Below are 14,585 nucleotides of genomic sequence, written 5' to 3' on the forward strand. Positions count from 1 at the left end.
GCCCCGCCCCCCTCGCTCTCTCCTTGGCTCCGCCCCCGGGCTCCCCCGCCCGCCGCTGTAACTGTTGCGCCCTCCCGCCGCGCGCGTTGTCTTGGAGAGGGACGCGGAGACCACGCCGCGGCGGGCGCGGCGGGGCGGTGGCAGCGGAATAGAGACCCCGGGTTGAGTCCTCCCCCAGGGCGAGCCCCACAGAGTCCCGTCTCGCCTCCGCGCCGCGTGGGCCGTCCCAGGGCCGCTGCGGACGGCGCCGGCATGTCCGGCGAGGCGAGTACGCCCGGGGCCTCCCCCAGGGCCCCGCGTCCCGGGACCCAGAAGTCGTCCGGCACGGTGACCAAGAAGGGGGATCGCGGGGCCAAGGAGAAGCCGGTCCTCGTCCTGCCGCCGGTGGGCGAGGAGGAGCCCAAGAACCCCGGTAGGCGGGCGGGTGGGCATGGTCGCTGTGCGGGGCGCAGCGCCGGCCTGGAGCGCGCGGCGGGCGAGCCGGGGGTCGCCGTGGGAGCTCCGGTGCTGAGGCTCGCTGTGTTCAGCTGGTGCGTGTAACCAGCTCCTGCGTGGTGACCCTTATTAGGCGTGTGGCCCCGGGCGCCCTTCTGTGTAGTGCGGACATGGGACATGTGAGGAACAAGGGAGCTGGCGGTGGGAAGGTGTTTTGTAAGCTGCAAATTCCTTTGTTGGTCCCACGAGCGTACATTGTGCACCCCTGTGCCCAGCTCTCTGCTCCATCTTGGCCTACAGATCACGGTTCTCGCAGCCCAGCTCTTGAAAGTCAACTTGGCACAGCTTTGAATCGAACTCGATCCTAAAGAACCCACCCTGTGGTTTGGGACGCTGACAAACAGGATAAGGTGTGATAAGATGTATGAGAAGAAGGCCCCCCGGGGAGGGACACCAGGTGCGGGGAGGGGAACCTACCAGGAGGTGACTTTGAGTTGATTTTTATTTACTCATTCATTCACCAATTCCTTTCTGGATGCGGAGATGCACAGGGTCCATTCACACTCTCTGGGGAAAGAAAACCAGAGGAGTCAGCGTGTGGCTCTGTGTGTTGCAAGGGACAGAACCCCAGCCCACATAAATGATCCACAAAGGGGAATTTACTGGAAGTCTTTTTTTTTTTTTTTAAAGTAGGCTCCACACCCAACGTGGGGCTCAAACTCATGACCCCCAAGATCAAGAGATGTGCCCTCTACCAACTGAGCCAGCCGGCACCCCTGTTGGAAGGCTCCTTGATTCAAATCCATCCACTTTGAGAGGGACGGGGCTTGCTGTCCCTGGACTCGCGGGAAAACGACTTGGGAGGAGGCTCTGATAGTCAGAACTTGGTCAGGGGCTACCTCCTCGTCAGGGTGGCTGGGGGGTGGGGAGCTGTGAGAGCTGGAGAAAGAGCATTTTCCAGAAGGAGAGACAAGACGATGTAGAATGTTTTACAGGTAGGAACCCAGCTGCATCCCCCCCCCCCCCACCGTTCTGCATAAACAGTGGAGAGGAAGGGAAGAGTGTGGAGGCGGGGAGGTGAATCCAGGCATTTCGCCAGTCCGCACGGGGGACAGTGGTAGTTGGGGTAGGGCAGCGAGGGAGAATGAGTTAGACTTCTTGGAAAAATAGTTCCCAAGTAGAAGCCGTAAGAACCAGTGGAGTCTCGGCTTGCGTGGGAAGTGAAGGGAGAAACGATTCCCAGGTTTCTGGGCTCGGCAGTAGGTGGGTTGAGGTGCCATCCGCGCAGACAGGAAAGCCTGAAGCAAGGGCACGTGGGAGAAGTCCCCCAAGGGGTGCCGTCAGCTGGACACCTGGGTCCGGAGCACCCAAGAGAGGGAAGGCTGGAGCTGGCACTTTGGGAGCTGCTGATGTCCGGGTGTATTTAAGGCCTGGGGAGGAAAGAGGTTCCCCTGGGGGCAGCGGGGAGCATGTGCAGAGAAGAGTGGAACACTTGGAGGTATTGGGGGGGGGGAGCAGCTGGCAGAGAAGCAGGACCAGCCTGGGCCGACAGGTGGGAGAGAGCGGGGGTGGCGACCGCCCAGGGCAACACGGAGTGGCACTGAGCGCAGTGGTGGGGCAGATGCGGGGCTCAGGGTTCCAGCCGGGTAGAGAGTGATGGCGGCCGCAGGACGGTTTAGAGATTTAGTGGAAACCCCATCTGGTGGCTTCTGTTTCTCAAGAAGTGCAAGGCAAGGTCAGCAGAGAGCGTGAGAAAGGAGTGTGGGAGGGACGGAGCGGGGACAAGCCCCCTTTAGAGCTTCACTGGCCACCAGGTAAAGGCTGCCTGAAGCGCAGAGAGCATTTCCACGTGCCCGCGAAGTTCTGCTGGGCAGCCCGGCTCCAGAGCAGAGGCTCTCAGCCGCCGGCCTTGGGCCAGTAGCTTTGGCATCACCGGTTTGTTGTTAGCTTGTTAGAAATGCAAATTCAGACTCCACCTGGCCCTCGGAATCAGGGTCTCTGGGGAGGGGGCCCAGGAAACTGTTTTGACCGGCTCTCCTGGCTTGTTCAGGGTTGAGAATCTCTGTTACAGAGAAGGGTGGTGGGAGCAAAGGGAGGAAGGGGCGAGGGGCTCCCCCAGCAGGGGGAACAGCCCGGAAGGCAGGCGGTGTGCAGGAGGCGGCTGTGCAAGGGGGTTCCCTGGGGCCCTGAGCCTCCTCTCAACCGCCTTGTCCCTGGAGCTGATGTGTCTTGTGCCCCTTCCCCCCCCCCCACCCCGGTCTCGCTCCTTTGCCACGAGAACCTGTCTCGTCCCCACTTGTTCTGAGCACCTGCTTCCAGACCATCTGGGCCTCCGGGCAGGCTCCCGGGTGGTCAGCTGCACCGGTTCTCCTCTGGCTCGGCTCAGCACAGGCCGGTGGTGGTGCCTCGGGGGCTCCGGCTCCAGGCTGCCAGCACTTGGAAGAGCAGGCTGGTACCGGGCCAACCCTTCGGCCTCCAGACTCTCCCCTGCGCCAGGGACAGCCCTTCCCGTCTTCAGGAACCACTTCTTTCTGGGATGCCCATGGGGAAGCGGGAAAGACCTCGGGTCCCTGAGGACTCCAGGTTGCATAGCCCTCAGGATGGGATGTGGGGAGCGTCGGTCTGAATGAATGGGAGTCTTGAGTGAAGTGATATTTCTAAAGCACTCAGAACAAACAAGTGCTATAAACACGTTGCTGCGTAAATAAAAGCCCGAGGCTCTGCGGCAGCTCGGTGTCCGTGTGGGGTGGGGGCGGGGTGACAGGTGCTCCTGGCTTCCTTCCCAGGCTCACGTCGTCGGGCCTGGGCTTCTTTCCCCGGGTGACGCTGGGCCGTCCCAGCAAACAAGGGGCACGGGAGGAGGCCGGGCTGGGGACACTGTGGGAGGTGGAGCGCCCCCCTGCCCCGGGGCGGGGAGCGCAGCGCAAGCGGCCTTGACCCGTGGGTGGGTGGAGCCCCCAGCGCAGAGGGGAGGCGCCCGGCAGCCCCCTTTCTCCCGGGTCTGGGTTTCCCGCGGTTTGCCCTCAAGTGTCCCCAGCGTGGGTCTTTACCACGCATCTTAGATTAAAAACTGGCTGTAAGGATGCCGTTCCGGGAGGGGGGCGCCCAGCCGCCGCGGGGCCCGAAGCCCCGGGCGGCTGAGCCTGGGGACGCGTCGCCGGCGCGGTCCCCGTGGGTCCCCGCGGGCGCCCGCTGCTATCTGCTTCCCCCCCCCGCCCCCCCCCGGCTACGGCGGCGAGCCCGGCCGCCCTCACCTCCCGCCGCCCCGCAGAGGAATACCAGTGCACCGGGGTCCTCGAGACGGATTTCGCCGAGCTCTGCACGCGCTCGGGCTACACGGACTTCCCCAAGGTCGTCACCCGGCCTCGCCCGCACCAGGCCTTCATCCCCTCCGCCTCGATGTCGGAAAAGCCCGCCCAGGGTGAGCGAGTGCCAGGGGAGCCCCTAGGGGGCCTGCCGGGTGGCCCCCCTTCGCTGGGCGGGTCAAAGGCCGGGGGGGGGGGGCGGGGAACGGGGCGCAGGGCAGGGGTGCGGCGCGCCGAGAGGAGGCTTCCAAGTGGCGGGTGTGGAGGCGGGCGAGTCTCCCGCCTTCCTCCCCAAGGCGCCAAACCCTCGGCGACCCTGGCCCGGCCACACCTGGGGGCTACTGCCCTCTGGCCGCCCTGGGCCGGCGCTTCTGTTTCCTCCCTCTTCACCCCGCTCCTTGCACCCCTGCCTTGCAGACGATCAGCGCCTGTCGGCGTCTTGCAGCCTCAACAGCCTGGAGAGCAAATACGTGTTTTTCCGGCCCACGATCCAGGTGGAGCTGGAGCCCGAGGACAAGTGGGTGAAGGAAATCTACATCCGCGGTGAGCCCCGCCCCGGGCCCGCCCCCCCTCGGTGCCCCCCCCCCGCCCCCCGGCCCGCGGACCTTCCTCCGGCCTGAGTCCCGCCCCGCGGTGCCCTTCCGCCCTGAGTCCGCCCCCCACCCCGCGGACCTCCCCTCGTCCTGAGTCCCAACGCTCCCCCACCCCGCGGTGCCCCTCCGGCCCGGGTCCGCCCCCCACCCCGCGCTGCCCCGCCCCCTGGACCTGAGTCCCGACGACCCCCGGCCCCGCGGTGCCCCTCCGCCCTCAGTCCGCCTCCCACCTCCCGGCGGTGCACCCAACCCCCCCCACCCCCCGCTCCGCAGTCCCCCCCACACCGCGGACCCCCCCTGGCCCGGGCCTGAGGCCCCTCCCTCCTCTTGCTGCCACAGGTTGGAGGGTCGAGGAGCGGATCTTGGGCATCTTCTCCAAATGTCTGCCCCCCCTCAGCCAGCTGCAGGCCATAAAGTGAGGGCACGGGGTGGGTGGGCCGGGGCGGGGGATAAAGAGCCGCGGGCAGGGGCGCGGGAGGCCCGGGACGGTGGAAGGGGCGCCCGGGAGACCGTGTGGCTGGAGGGGAAGGGGGTGAGGCTCCAGCTGGCTTCCGCACCTCCCAAGTCCAGCTTGTGGAAGGTGGGGCTGACGGATAAGACCCTGAGCACCTTCATCGCTCTCCTGCCTCTCTGCGCGCCCACGCTCAGGTCAGAGGCGGGAGGGCAGGTGGGGAGGGCCCCAGGACGGACCTGGCGCGGGGGGCCGGGAGCAGTTTGGGGAGGAGACTGGCGGTGGCGTCCCTGGGGCGGGAGGGAGGTTTGGAAGCTCCAGTGTGACAAGGAGGGCGTCCCTTTTATGCCACACTAGTGCCTAAAGAGACAGGCCTTTGGGCCCCGACCCCTCTCCTCCCCACCACCACCACCCATGCTCTCCCTGGGGGTTTCCTGCCTGGGGGTTAACGCGGGACTAAGGGCTGGCTCTTCTCCTCCGGCATCAGTGGGGGAGGGAGAGGTTAGGGCAGACACTGCAGGGCCGCGTGGGCGCTGTGGCGGTTCGTGGGGCAGGGAGTGGGGGCAGAGAAAGAGTGCCACCCCATTTCATGGCTGCTGGGCGGGAGACAGGAGGGCTGCCTGGAGGAGGTGGTGCCGAGTTGTGGAGGAGGAATGGAGGGGGCAGGGGCCAGGTGGGAGGCGGTGTCGCTACAGGTGTGGGGCCTCGCACTCCTTCTCGAGGCTTCCCCAGCACCCTTGGTTTATCCTGCTTCATAGAACACACCCTCCGCGTTCCGGGGCTACGAGTCTTCCCCTGGTGGCCGGTGGGACGCTCCTGCAGGGCGGGGTTGGGTCTCCCTCAGCGGAGGAAACGTAATTTGTTTCCATCATGGGAACCGGAAGCAAACCTAGGGATTCCTCTTAAGATACCAAAGTAAGTCAGATCGCCGAGGGCGAATAATTGAAAATGAACGTGATGACCTTTAGGTGAAGGAGGAGCCAACCGGAAAGGTAATGACTCTCCCGTGATAATAAACCCTGGGAGAGAACTTTTAAGTAGAGAAACATCTAGTTCAGTGTTCGTGGTGACTTGGAAAAGGGCCTGCGTTCTCCCAGCGTCTGCTGCTGCTGCTGCTGCGGGAGAAGCCAGGCTTGTGGGGGTCTCGAATCAGGTACACACTACGTGTCCCGTGGGGGCTTCCAGCCACACCAGTTTATTGGTTTCCGGTTTCTGTGAGATAGACCTGGGTGCGGGTGTGGACAAGCTGGGTGCCCCCTGCCCAGGGTGTGGATGTGTGTGTGTGTGGTGGGGGGATGGTCGTGGTGGTGGGGGGGTGTGGTCCGTCGCGGTGGTGGGGGTGACCCGGTGGGCCCACAGGAAGCTGGCGGCTGGGGCCGGAGCACCTGCCGCCCAGCTGACCTGGTGGGCGCCTCCGTGGGGCTGCAGTAGGAGGGAGGGCTCTCCGGGCCAGTCTGGCCGTCTGGATGCCCCCCCTGCCCCGCAGGGGATCCCAGAGAGGGCCAGAGAGCTCCCGACGCAGGGGCCACGGTCCTTTTGTGACCTAGAAGCGACACCTCATTACTTGTGCCATATTCCATTCAGTAGGAAGGGGGTCACACTGGGGGAGGGGGGGAGGCGGGGAGTGGGGGGACTACACCCGGCATGGGTACCAGGAAGGTGGGATCCTGAAATCCTTTCAGAGGCCACCTCACCACCGGTCACTAGCGCTGGCGAGTGACCCCATTCACATGGCTACACTTACGGATTTTCACGTTTAAAAAAATATTTTAATACTTATTTTGAGAGCGTGTGCCCGTGCACAAGTGGGGGAGGGGCAGAGAGGAGAGACGGAGTCCCAAGCAGGCCGCACCCCATCAACGCAGGGCCTGATGTGGGGCTCTGTCTCCCCAACCGAGAGATCGAGACCTGAGCCGAGATCAAGGGTCTGTCGCTTCACCGAAGACCCCAGAACTTGTGGGTTTTTAGTCGAAAGAACTGTCCGTGTAATTTCCTACACGGGAGGGAGGGCCACCCTTGGGCTGTTTCCAAGCTGCTCCCCAGAGACCCACACGTCCTGTCGGACCCCCTCCCTCCTCTGGCCCCAGTGGTGCCGCCAGGTCCTCAGATCTCCCCCGTCCTCAGGAAGGTGTCTCTGGAGGGCAACCCGCTGCCGGAACAGTCCTATCACAAGCTCATGGCCGCGGACAGCCCGTGAGACTGCTTTTCCTCCCCCCCTTTCTTAGGGCCCGTCCCCCGGACCAGGTCAGCCCTGGTCCACCCTGTCCTGCCCCCTAACAAACCCCCAGGCACCTTCCGCTCCTGCCCCTCTGCCCTCGGACCGTTGCGCCCTCCTTACGCGCCGAGTTCTCCGCTGGGCTCCCCGGGGGCGCGGCCCCACGTCCCCAGCCATCCTGCTCTCCCTCCGCGCGCAGGATCGCTCACTTGTCTCTGCGGAACAACAACATCGACGACCACGGCGCGCAGCTGCTGGGCCAGGCTCTGTCCACGCTGCGCAGCTGCAACCGGACCCTGGTCTCGCTCAACCTGGCCTTCAACCACATCGGGGACGCGGGTGCCGGCTACATCGCGGACGTACGTGACCGGCGGGGACAGGGAGCGGGGACTGGAGGCGGAGGCGGGACGGCCGGGCCACAGGCTCACACGCGCCCCCGCCCCAGGGCCTCCGGCTGAACCGCGCCCTGCTCTGGCTGTCGTTGGCGCACAACCGCATCCAGGACCAGGGCGCCCTGAAGCTGGCCGAGGTGGGTGCGGCGGCGGGGCAGAGGCTGGGGTCCCCCCCCCCCCCCCCGCCGGTGTCTGACCGCGGGCTGCTCGCCCCAGGTCCTGCGTCCCTTCGAGCTGACGCACACCGAGGTGGTGGAGCGCCGCCGCCTCCTGCTGGAGAAAGGGACGCAGGAGCGCTCGCGATCGGTGAGCCCCTGGCGCCAGCGGCCCCGCACGAAGCGCCCCCCGCCCAGGCCTAGCGGGTCTGCGCTCCCTGCGGAGCCTCTCCTGCGGGGCGAGAGAAAGGACTAGATACCGCCCCGAGCAGCCGGCCACAGCCCGGGACCTGGGGCGCGTTCCCTAACCACGGCCTCCGTCCTCGCCTGCGGCTGCTCCGCAGCTCTGTCGCGGGGTCGCACGGGACAGTGCGCGCGGTGCACCTGCCTTAGTTCAGTGAAAGTCTACTGTTTTCCCTCCCGACGCGAGAGTCTGAGCCCCCGGCCCCGCCCCAGCCTCTCCCACCGCCACCCCCCTCCCCCGCACCCCCAGGACTCCCAAACGCGCAGTTTTGGCTTTTAGGCGGGGAGATGGCGTGGGGGTGCGGCCAGCCCGGCACCGGGCTTCCCTTCACCCCTCCTTGAGGAAGGGGTGCTGGCTGCTTCTCCCATCCCTTCCCCTCCCTTCCCCTCCCTTCCCCTCCCTTCCCCTCCCTTCCCCTCCCTTCCCCTCCCTTCCCCTCCCCTCCCTTCTGTGAGCGCAGCCTTCCTCCTCCCGACCTGGGGACTCCAAAACGGACCGTGAGAAGAACCTGCTGCTACAGGTCAACAGTGCTGCACTGGTGGAAAAGACAGACAAGACGCAGACAACCAAGACCCCGAAAGGCCTGAGCAAGAAGAAGGAGAAGTCAGGGGGGGTGGGTGTGCTGCCAGCGCTGGGGGAACCGGGCTGGAGGGAGGAAGGCCGCGGAAGGTCCCGCGTGGGTGGGCCCCTTCCCAGCCGGGCTCCGTCCTGCCCAGGGAGGCGGGTTCCATCTGTGTCCTTACTGGCTGCCCAGGAATCGGTGAGGAAGGAGGAGAAGTCAGGGTCAGGGCAGTCGCCCACGCAAGGGACCCCCAAGAAGGAAGACCCCACGAAGTCAGGCAAGGGGAGTACGTGCTGGTACCCGTTCGAGGCACCTCTGCGGTGCAGGGGGAGGGCCGGTGGGGGGCTGGACGGGAGGCCTGTCCTCCGCCTCCACGTGCATTTTCTGGTGATGTCCTTCCGGCCCCATGTGGCCCCGTCCTGGCCCACTGCCCTCCCCGTGTTGTTTACCAAGAGAGGGGACCCCCAAGGCACTGGTCTGAGACGAGGACCGTCGTCCTGGCCAGGGTGGTTCCTCCAGCTGTTCGGCTGCTCCCAACCCTTGGTGTGAGGAGATGCCCTCCCCCCCCCCCCCCGCCCCATTCTCTCCGGGGCCCCTGGGTGGTCTCTAGAGTGGGCCCTGTGCATTCTGGCTCCCCCACCCCCTGCCCCCTGCAGAGGTCACCATCCCTGAGCAGAAAACAAGCAAGGGGAAAGGGCCCAAGACCGGGAACAAAGAGAAGCGAAGCTTCCTGCTGGAGTCGGAGGTAGGGGAGAGGTGGTGGGGGTGTGGTGGCAGCCTGGCCCCCTGGAGTGCTTGCCCGGCCCCCCCCAAAGGTCTCTGGTCCCCCCCCCCCCCCCCCCCCGCCGTCCCATCCTTGCGGGGTGGGGGAGAGCTCAGTGCTCCCTCTGTCTGGCTGGAGGAGGCCGCTCCCTCCCAGCCGGACGGCCACGGCCACACTGTCCCGCTGGCCCTGTGCCCCTCTCAGCTCCCCGGGAAGGCAGGGCTCTCGTGGTGCCGCCCCACCCTGTGCTCGGTTCCTTGAGCCCCTTTTTCTTTTGCCGCCCGAGCCTCCCTTTTCTCTTTCAACTTGGGGAGGCTCCCACGTTACTTCGGAACCTTCTGGGCTGACTCCACAGCGCCCGGCAGCCCCAGCCCTCCAGCTGTCCAAGGGTTGGTCTCTATCATCAGACCTCCTGCCCTAGGCAGGGAGGGGCCTCCCCTCTTTTGGGAGTTTTCCCTGGCACCGACACAAGATCCTACCAAGGAGGAAGGTCAGGTAGAGAGGGGCTGGGCTGCCTTCAAACATCGTTTTGTTTTATTAAGTAGTCTCTGTGCCCAACGTGCGGCTCAAGCTCAGGACCCTGAGATCAAGAGTCGCACGCAGGCTCCTCCTCCTCCCCACGGAGTCAGCCGGGCACCCCAGGGGGCTGCCTTTCTGCCCCGGGTCCGGTCCGGTCCGGTCCGGTCCGTGGGTCGTCCTCTGTCTCCGGCGCTGGGCCCTCCTCGCGCTGGCTGGTTGTTAGGAAAGCCCCAACGCCTCAGGCCTCCGCTATGGCCATTTTCTCTGCCTGGAACACCTTCCGCCCCCTCTTTGCCTGGTAACCGTCACACGCCCCGCAAGCTTCAGCACAGGGGCCACCTGCTCCCGGAGAGGGGGCCGAGGGGCCTCCTCTGTGCTCCACACACGCCAGCTTCTCTCCACAGGGCTTGCCCATCCCTTCCCCCTTCCCCTTCTGGCTCCCCCTCACAGTGTTGCTTCTGGAGGGCGTGGGCTTATTGTGTCTTTGTATCCCCAGCACCTAGGACAGAGCCTGGCCTATAGCTGGTCTCCAAAGCATGTATGTTGACTGACTGGTGGCCTGGGGGCTCGCTCCCTCTACTCTGCTGCAATTGGGATTATGCTTTAGCAGCTGGTTGCTGAAGCCACAGAGACGGTCAACCCGCTCCTGGAGCCGGTGGAGCACCGCAACGGGAAGGTTTTCGTGCCTGGGAACAAGGTCCTTTTGCACCTTAACCTCCTCCGTATGTCTGCCGAGCACCCCTGTCCTCCTGCCGTGAGGCCACCGGGGCCCCATGCTGCCCTGGGGGTGCCCCCCCCCCCAACCCTATGGGGCAGAACACGGTCCTCCCATGGTTGGCCGTCATGAGGGTGGAGGCCCTCCTGCACAGGGTCTGGGGCGAGAGTAGGTCGGGCCACGGGCCTGGCAGTTGGGAGTGCAGGCAGGAAACCAGGTGGGCAGGCGGGAGAACGAGGCAGGAAGGCCGGGGGCGGGCGGGGAAGAGGGAGAAAGGGAGGGTGGGTGTGGGAGGGGAGGAGCAGGAGGAGGAGAAGTGAGGGGCAGGGGCTGGGTGGGAGGGGCACAGGTGCAGTGGGGCCACCTGGGTCGCTCCCTCTCCCAGGAAACCGCATCACGGAGGTGGGGCTGGAGGGCTTCCTGGCCACCGTGCAGCACCAGGCCCAGTTCTCCAAGTCCAAGAGCCCGTCCAAGGGCCCAGTGGGGCTGCTGCGGCTGTCCCTGGCGGTGAGTCCCCTGGCCCCTAACCCGCCTTGTCCCGGGAAGCTTTGTCCTGCCGGAGGACTGACTGGCATCCCTTCTGTTTACCGTCCCCTTCCTTTCACTCTTCCAGAAAAACTGCTTCTCCCCACAATGTCCTGCATACACGACGATCCAGGAGCTGATGCTGCCACGGGCCCCCATCACCAAGGCCAAGCCCAGGGAGGAGGAGACCACCTAGCCCCTCCCACCTGCCTCCCGGAGCCGCAGGGCTGTTTGCAGCATCTCTGGTCCCTGCGTGGTGGGCTGGCCTCCCTGGGGGCGATCTCGATCGCTAGCAAACTCCACTGCTGTATGTTGCCCCTCGAGATTGTCTGAAAACCGTTCCAGAACTACTTGGAACATTTGGACTCAGAGTCTGTTCATGTCTCGCGGCCAGAAGTGGCTGAAGGGCTTTCCAGTTCTTCCCCGGGCTGAGCTTGGCCCCTCCAGCCTGGGCGGGCCAGGGCCTGCTCCCGGCTTGCTCTCTCCGTGCTGCCTGCAGGACCCCTGGGATTGTAACCTCTTCGCCCAGGCCCAGGGGAAGGGGAGGGCTCCAGGCCCCCACTCCTTCTGCAGCTGGCAGTCGTCCACAGGAGGCAAGGACTCCATAGAGGATGCGGAGTTGGCGGCTGATCTGAAGAGGGCTCTGTATCTACATAGTAAAGGCCAAGCCCTCCACCCAAACCCCAAAGCCATGGTTTGTGGAGGTGGGTGGTGTGAAACCAGGGATGCCCGCATGGCAGGAAGTGGGGGTGCAGAGGAGCCTCAGAGCTGCCCCCCCCCCCCCCCCATATCTCTACCTTCAGTGCTGCCTCAGGTGAGAGCACCTATGGAACAGGTAACCTGTGGGACGCTGCCGGTGCTCGGAGGGGACCTGGCTGGCCTCTCCAGTCCTCCTCACGGCTCCCAGGCACCGTGTCCTAGGAAGTCCAGTGTCGGCTGCACCATAAGCCCATGAGGCCGGCACGGAGGGCGTGCTGGGTCTGGGAGGGAGACCAGGAGACCGAGTAGCAAGAGGAGCCGTCCCTTGGTTCGCCCGTGAAGTCCGAAAGGCAGGAGGTTTGGGGGATGCGGCCTCCGGGGCTGCCAGGGCCCGTGGGAGGGAGCGGGGGCTGAGGGCAGCGAGGACCAGCCAGGCCTGCCCGAGGTCCCCTGGCTCTGGGCCCCCCGCCTGTGTGTGTGGTACATTCCATGGCTTCCTTGGCCATGAGGGCGGTACCCCCAACAGAGGCTGGGGGAGACCCTGGCCAGAGCTGCGCCCAGGGGCTCCACGCCAGGGGCCGGGGCTGCCTTTTGTTCCCTCCACCCGAGCCCGAGAACCACCCCCTTGTCTTTACCAGGGCAGTTTCAGAAATCACACGCACACCACCACGGTTGAAGAATATTTAACTTTTCTTAAAAAAAAAAAATCTTAACCATGAAAGAAAGAAAGAGTATACATTATTTTAACAGGAAAACAGTCATTTCCATCTCTATATTTTATATATTATATATATATTTATATATATATGTATATATACACCTAGCACAGTGTGTATATTTTATTAGGGTGGGGGGGGTTGGCCCGGCAACAGGGGCCAATGCTGTGGGGCCCCTGGGGACGGTCCTGGGTTAGGTTCAGGGACTCCAGCATTCAAACCCCCACCCCACCTCCTGGGGCCCAGTTTTCAGGGCCGTACCTGATACACTGGTTTTCTACAGGGACAGGGTGGGGACGGGCAGACAGAGGCGGGGGTCCAGAATCCCCCTGAAGAGAACCGCAGGAGGGAGCAGCTCTGGCCTGGGCCGCAGAGGCGGGGCTCTCAGGCCAGGTGGGCTGGGACACCTTCCTGCCCGCGGGGGACCGGCGTGCTCAGCTCTGACCCTCCCGGGGCTGGGCTGTTAGGACACAAGCTGCCCTCTGTGCCTCCGGCACCCCGACGACAGAAACCGCTCAGTTATTTACAAAGCAAGATGCACGTATGGTACATACATATTTATAGGAAACCAAAGTGACAAGGAGGGCAGGGGTGCGGGCACCCCACCCCAGCCCCGGGGTCCCGCGAAGAGGGGAGGGGAGGAAGAAAGTGCACGTACACAGAGCCTCCTCCTGCCACCTGCGTGTCTGGGGGGCCGTTTGGGTGCAGCCGGCATGCTCAGGGCGCCAGGCCGTGGACGGGGCTGGGGAGGCGGGAACACACTGAAATTTGACCCGGACCTGAGCGGACCAAGGGACATGCGGGTCTCCTGTGGGGTCTCAGCTAGACGGCCTCTACTGCGGGGCTGAGGTCTGGGGTCCCGCTGCCCTGTGCCCCTGCCTCGGGCCAGTCCCCGGGGGGAGTGGGGACGCGGAGGATGTGGTGTTTGGACAGTTAGAGTCCTGGGCACGAGGCTGCGTGGGCCGTGCACTCTTCCGGGGGTGCATCGGAGCCTGTGGGGGGCGGTGACGGGGAGGGCAGTGAGCGGCCAGCCTCTGGGGTGACCCTCCCTGTTAGGGGTCACCTGCACGGCACCCGAGCTCAAGAGAGTGCATCCTCTGGAGCCTTTTGCGACGAAAGCGGAGTTTCTCCCGGAGCCTGGGAGTGGCAGCTGCTGCTCCCGAGCCTGTGGGTGGCTACGCGCTGGCCCCACCCCCACCCCCTGTCTGGTTCGAGGGGGCGACCCATCCTCTCTCTGATCCAAGGAAATGGAGTTCGATACTAAGTTTTCCACTTTTAGGGGAGCTTCTGTGAGGGTTCCCTGGAAAGATCCCTTTCTGAAGCTGAGGGTGTGAATTACTCGTGCTCGGGTGGGGGTGACGAGACCCCTTCACAGAGCCCTCCTCCCCCTCCCCTGCGTGGGTACCCAGAGGGCAGTGCCACACTCACCGTCCTCAGAGCACGGCCCTGGCTGGTGCCTGTCCCTGGAGTCTGAGGCCAGGGGCTCCTTGGCCGGAGGGGACAGGGAGCTGTCTGTCCATCTGGCCGCCTCTGCGTGGAAACTGCCCACGGGTGTGGTGCCACCAGACGAGTCTCCCCCGAGGGACCTGAGCAGCTCTCTGTGGGCGCGCTCCATGTCCTGGAAGACAGCAGGGCGATGTGTGACCCGGGTCCCTTGCGTCAGGGCCCTGGGGGTGATGGGTCTGGGGACCTGCCCTCACCTTGAGCCTGTGGAGCTTGATGGTGAGCTGCTCGATGGTGTGGAAGATGCTGCTCGTGTCCCTGAGGGCCAGGCCGGGCGGGGAGCGGCTGGGGCGCCTGCGGCCGCCCTGGCACCGGGGCCGAGGCTCCGTCTGCCAGTCAGGGAGGCTGTCGAGCTGGGCGGGGCTCGTGGGTGCCCCCGAGGGGTCGGTGCTTGAGTCTGGGGGTCCCGCTGGCATGCTGACATAAAAACAGTTCCCTGTCCCCACGGCGAGACGGGGAGGTTAGGATGCTGGTCCAGAGGATGCAGAGACCAACCCCGTCGCCCTGGGTGCTCGCTCCCCACGTGGACTGGCGCGGCCAGGGGCCAGGGCTGCTGTCCCGTGGGTGAGCGTGGCGTAGGCGGCCTCATGCTGCCCACCAGCCCTGTAAAGGCCCCCTCCTACAGAAAGCCTTCTAGGTGGCACTTTGGCCAAGCTTGGCCCACGCTGAGGGAGGGTGCCCAGCAGCGGAGGTTAGGGAAGGCCTCCCTGTCCCTGAAGGGGGGTGAGAAGGCAGGGCCGGCCGCAGGCACTTGGGAAAAGGAGCGGAGGGAGGCTCCATCACGTCTCCCGTC

At 65.1% G+C, this 14,585-nt stretch overlaps 2 protein-coding genes across 32 annotated transcripts in view; one reads left to right on the plus strand and one right to left on the minus strand.

Annotated features, from left to right (window-relative positions):
* The first annotated feature begins 52 nt into the window (after positions 1-52).
* On the plus strand, positions 53-11,231 carry LRRC71 (leucine rich repeat containing 71). Of its 21 annotated transcripts, XM_045454647.1 has the most exons (17): positions 296-412; positions 736-845; positions 3,707-3,856; positions 4,158-4,283; positions 4,673-4,748; positions 4,904-4,981; positions 6,909-6,977; positions 7,199-7,358; positions 7,445-7,528; positions 7,608-7,697; positions 8,251-8,403; positions 8,545-8,638; positions 9,009-9,097; positions 10,131-10,172; positions 10,242-10,356; positions 10,735-10,856; positions 10,963-11,231. In XM_045454647.1, exons 3-17 carry the CDS (start codon positions 3,835-3,837, stop codon positions 11,068-11,070), a joined length of 1,428 nt encoding a protein of 475 aa, XP_045310603.1. In that variant the 5' UTR covers positions 296-412; positions 736-845; positions 3,707-3,834; the 3' UTR covers positions 11,071-11,231. The 21 variants fall into 21 exon arrangements, with proteins under 21 accessions (XP_045310600.1, XP_045310582.1, XP_045310592.1 ...); XM_045454626.1 differs by lacking the exon at positions 736-845 and having other exon boundaries at positions 57-412; XM_045454636.1 differs by lacking the exon at positions 736-845 and having other exon boundaries at positions 57-412; positions 10,242-10,331.
* A 1,014-nt stretch (positions 11,232-12,245) lies between these two features.
* The window catches only part of ARHGEF11 (Rho guanine nucleotide exchange factor 11), an 87,991-nt gene continuing 85,651 nt past the window's right edge, over positions 12,246-14,585 (minus strand). For all 11 annotated transcript variants that reach the window (XM_045454598.1, XM_045454597.1, XM_045454601.1 and 8 more), the window contains 3 exons: positions 13,990-14,228; positions 13,718-13,907; positions 12,246-13,281 (listed from right to left, as the gene is read on the minus strand). In XM_045454598.1, the coding sequence (XP_045310554.1) occupies positions 13,223-13,281; positions 13,718-13,907; positions 13,990-14,228 (488 nt within the window). In that variant the 3' untranslated portion in view covers positions 12,246-13,222. The remainder of the gene's footprint in view (positions 13,282-13,717; positions 13,908-13,989; positions 14,229-14,585) is intronic.

Source organism: Leopardus geoffroyi, chromosome C3 (assembly GCF_018350155.1).
Source record: "Leopardus geoffroyi isolate Oge1 chromosome C3, O.geoffroyi_Oge1_pat1.0, whole genome shotgun sequence".
Taxonomy (NCBI): domain Eukaryota; kingdom Metazoa; phylum Chordata; class Mammalia; order Carnivora; family Felidae; genus Leopardus; species Leopardus geoffroyi.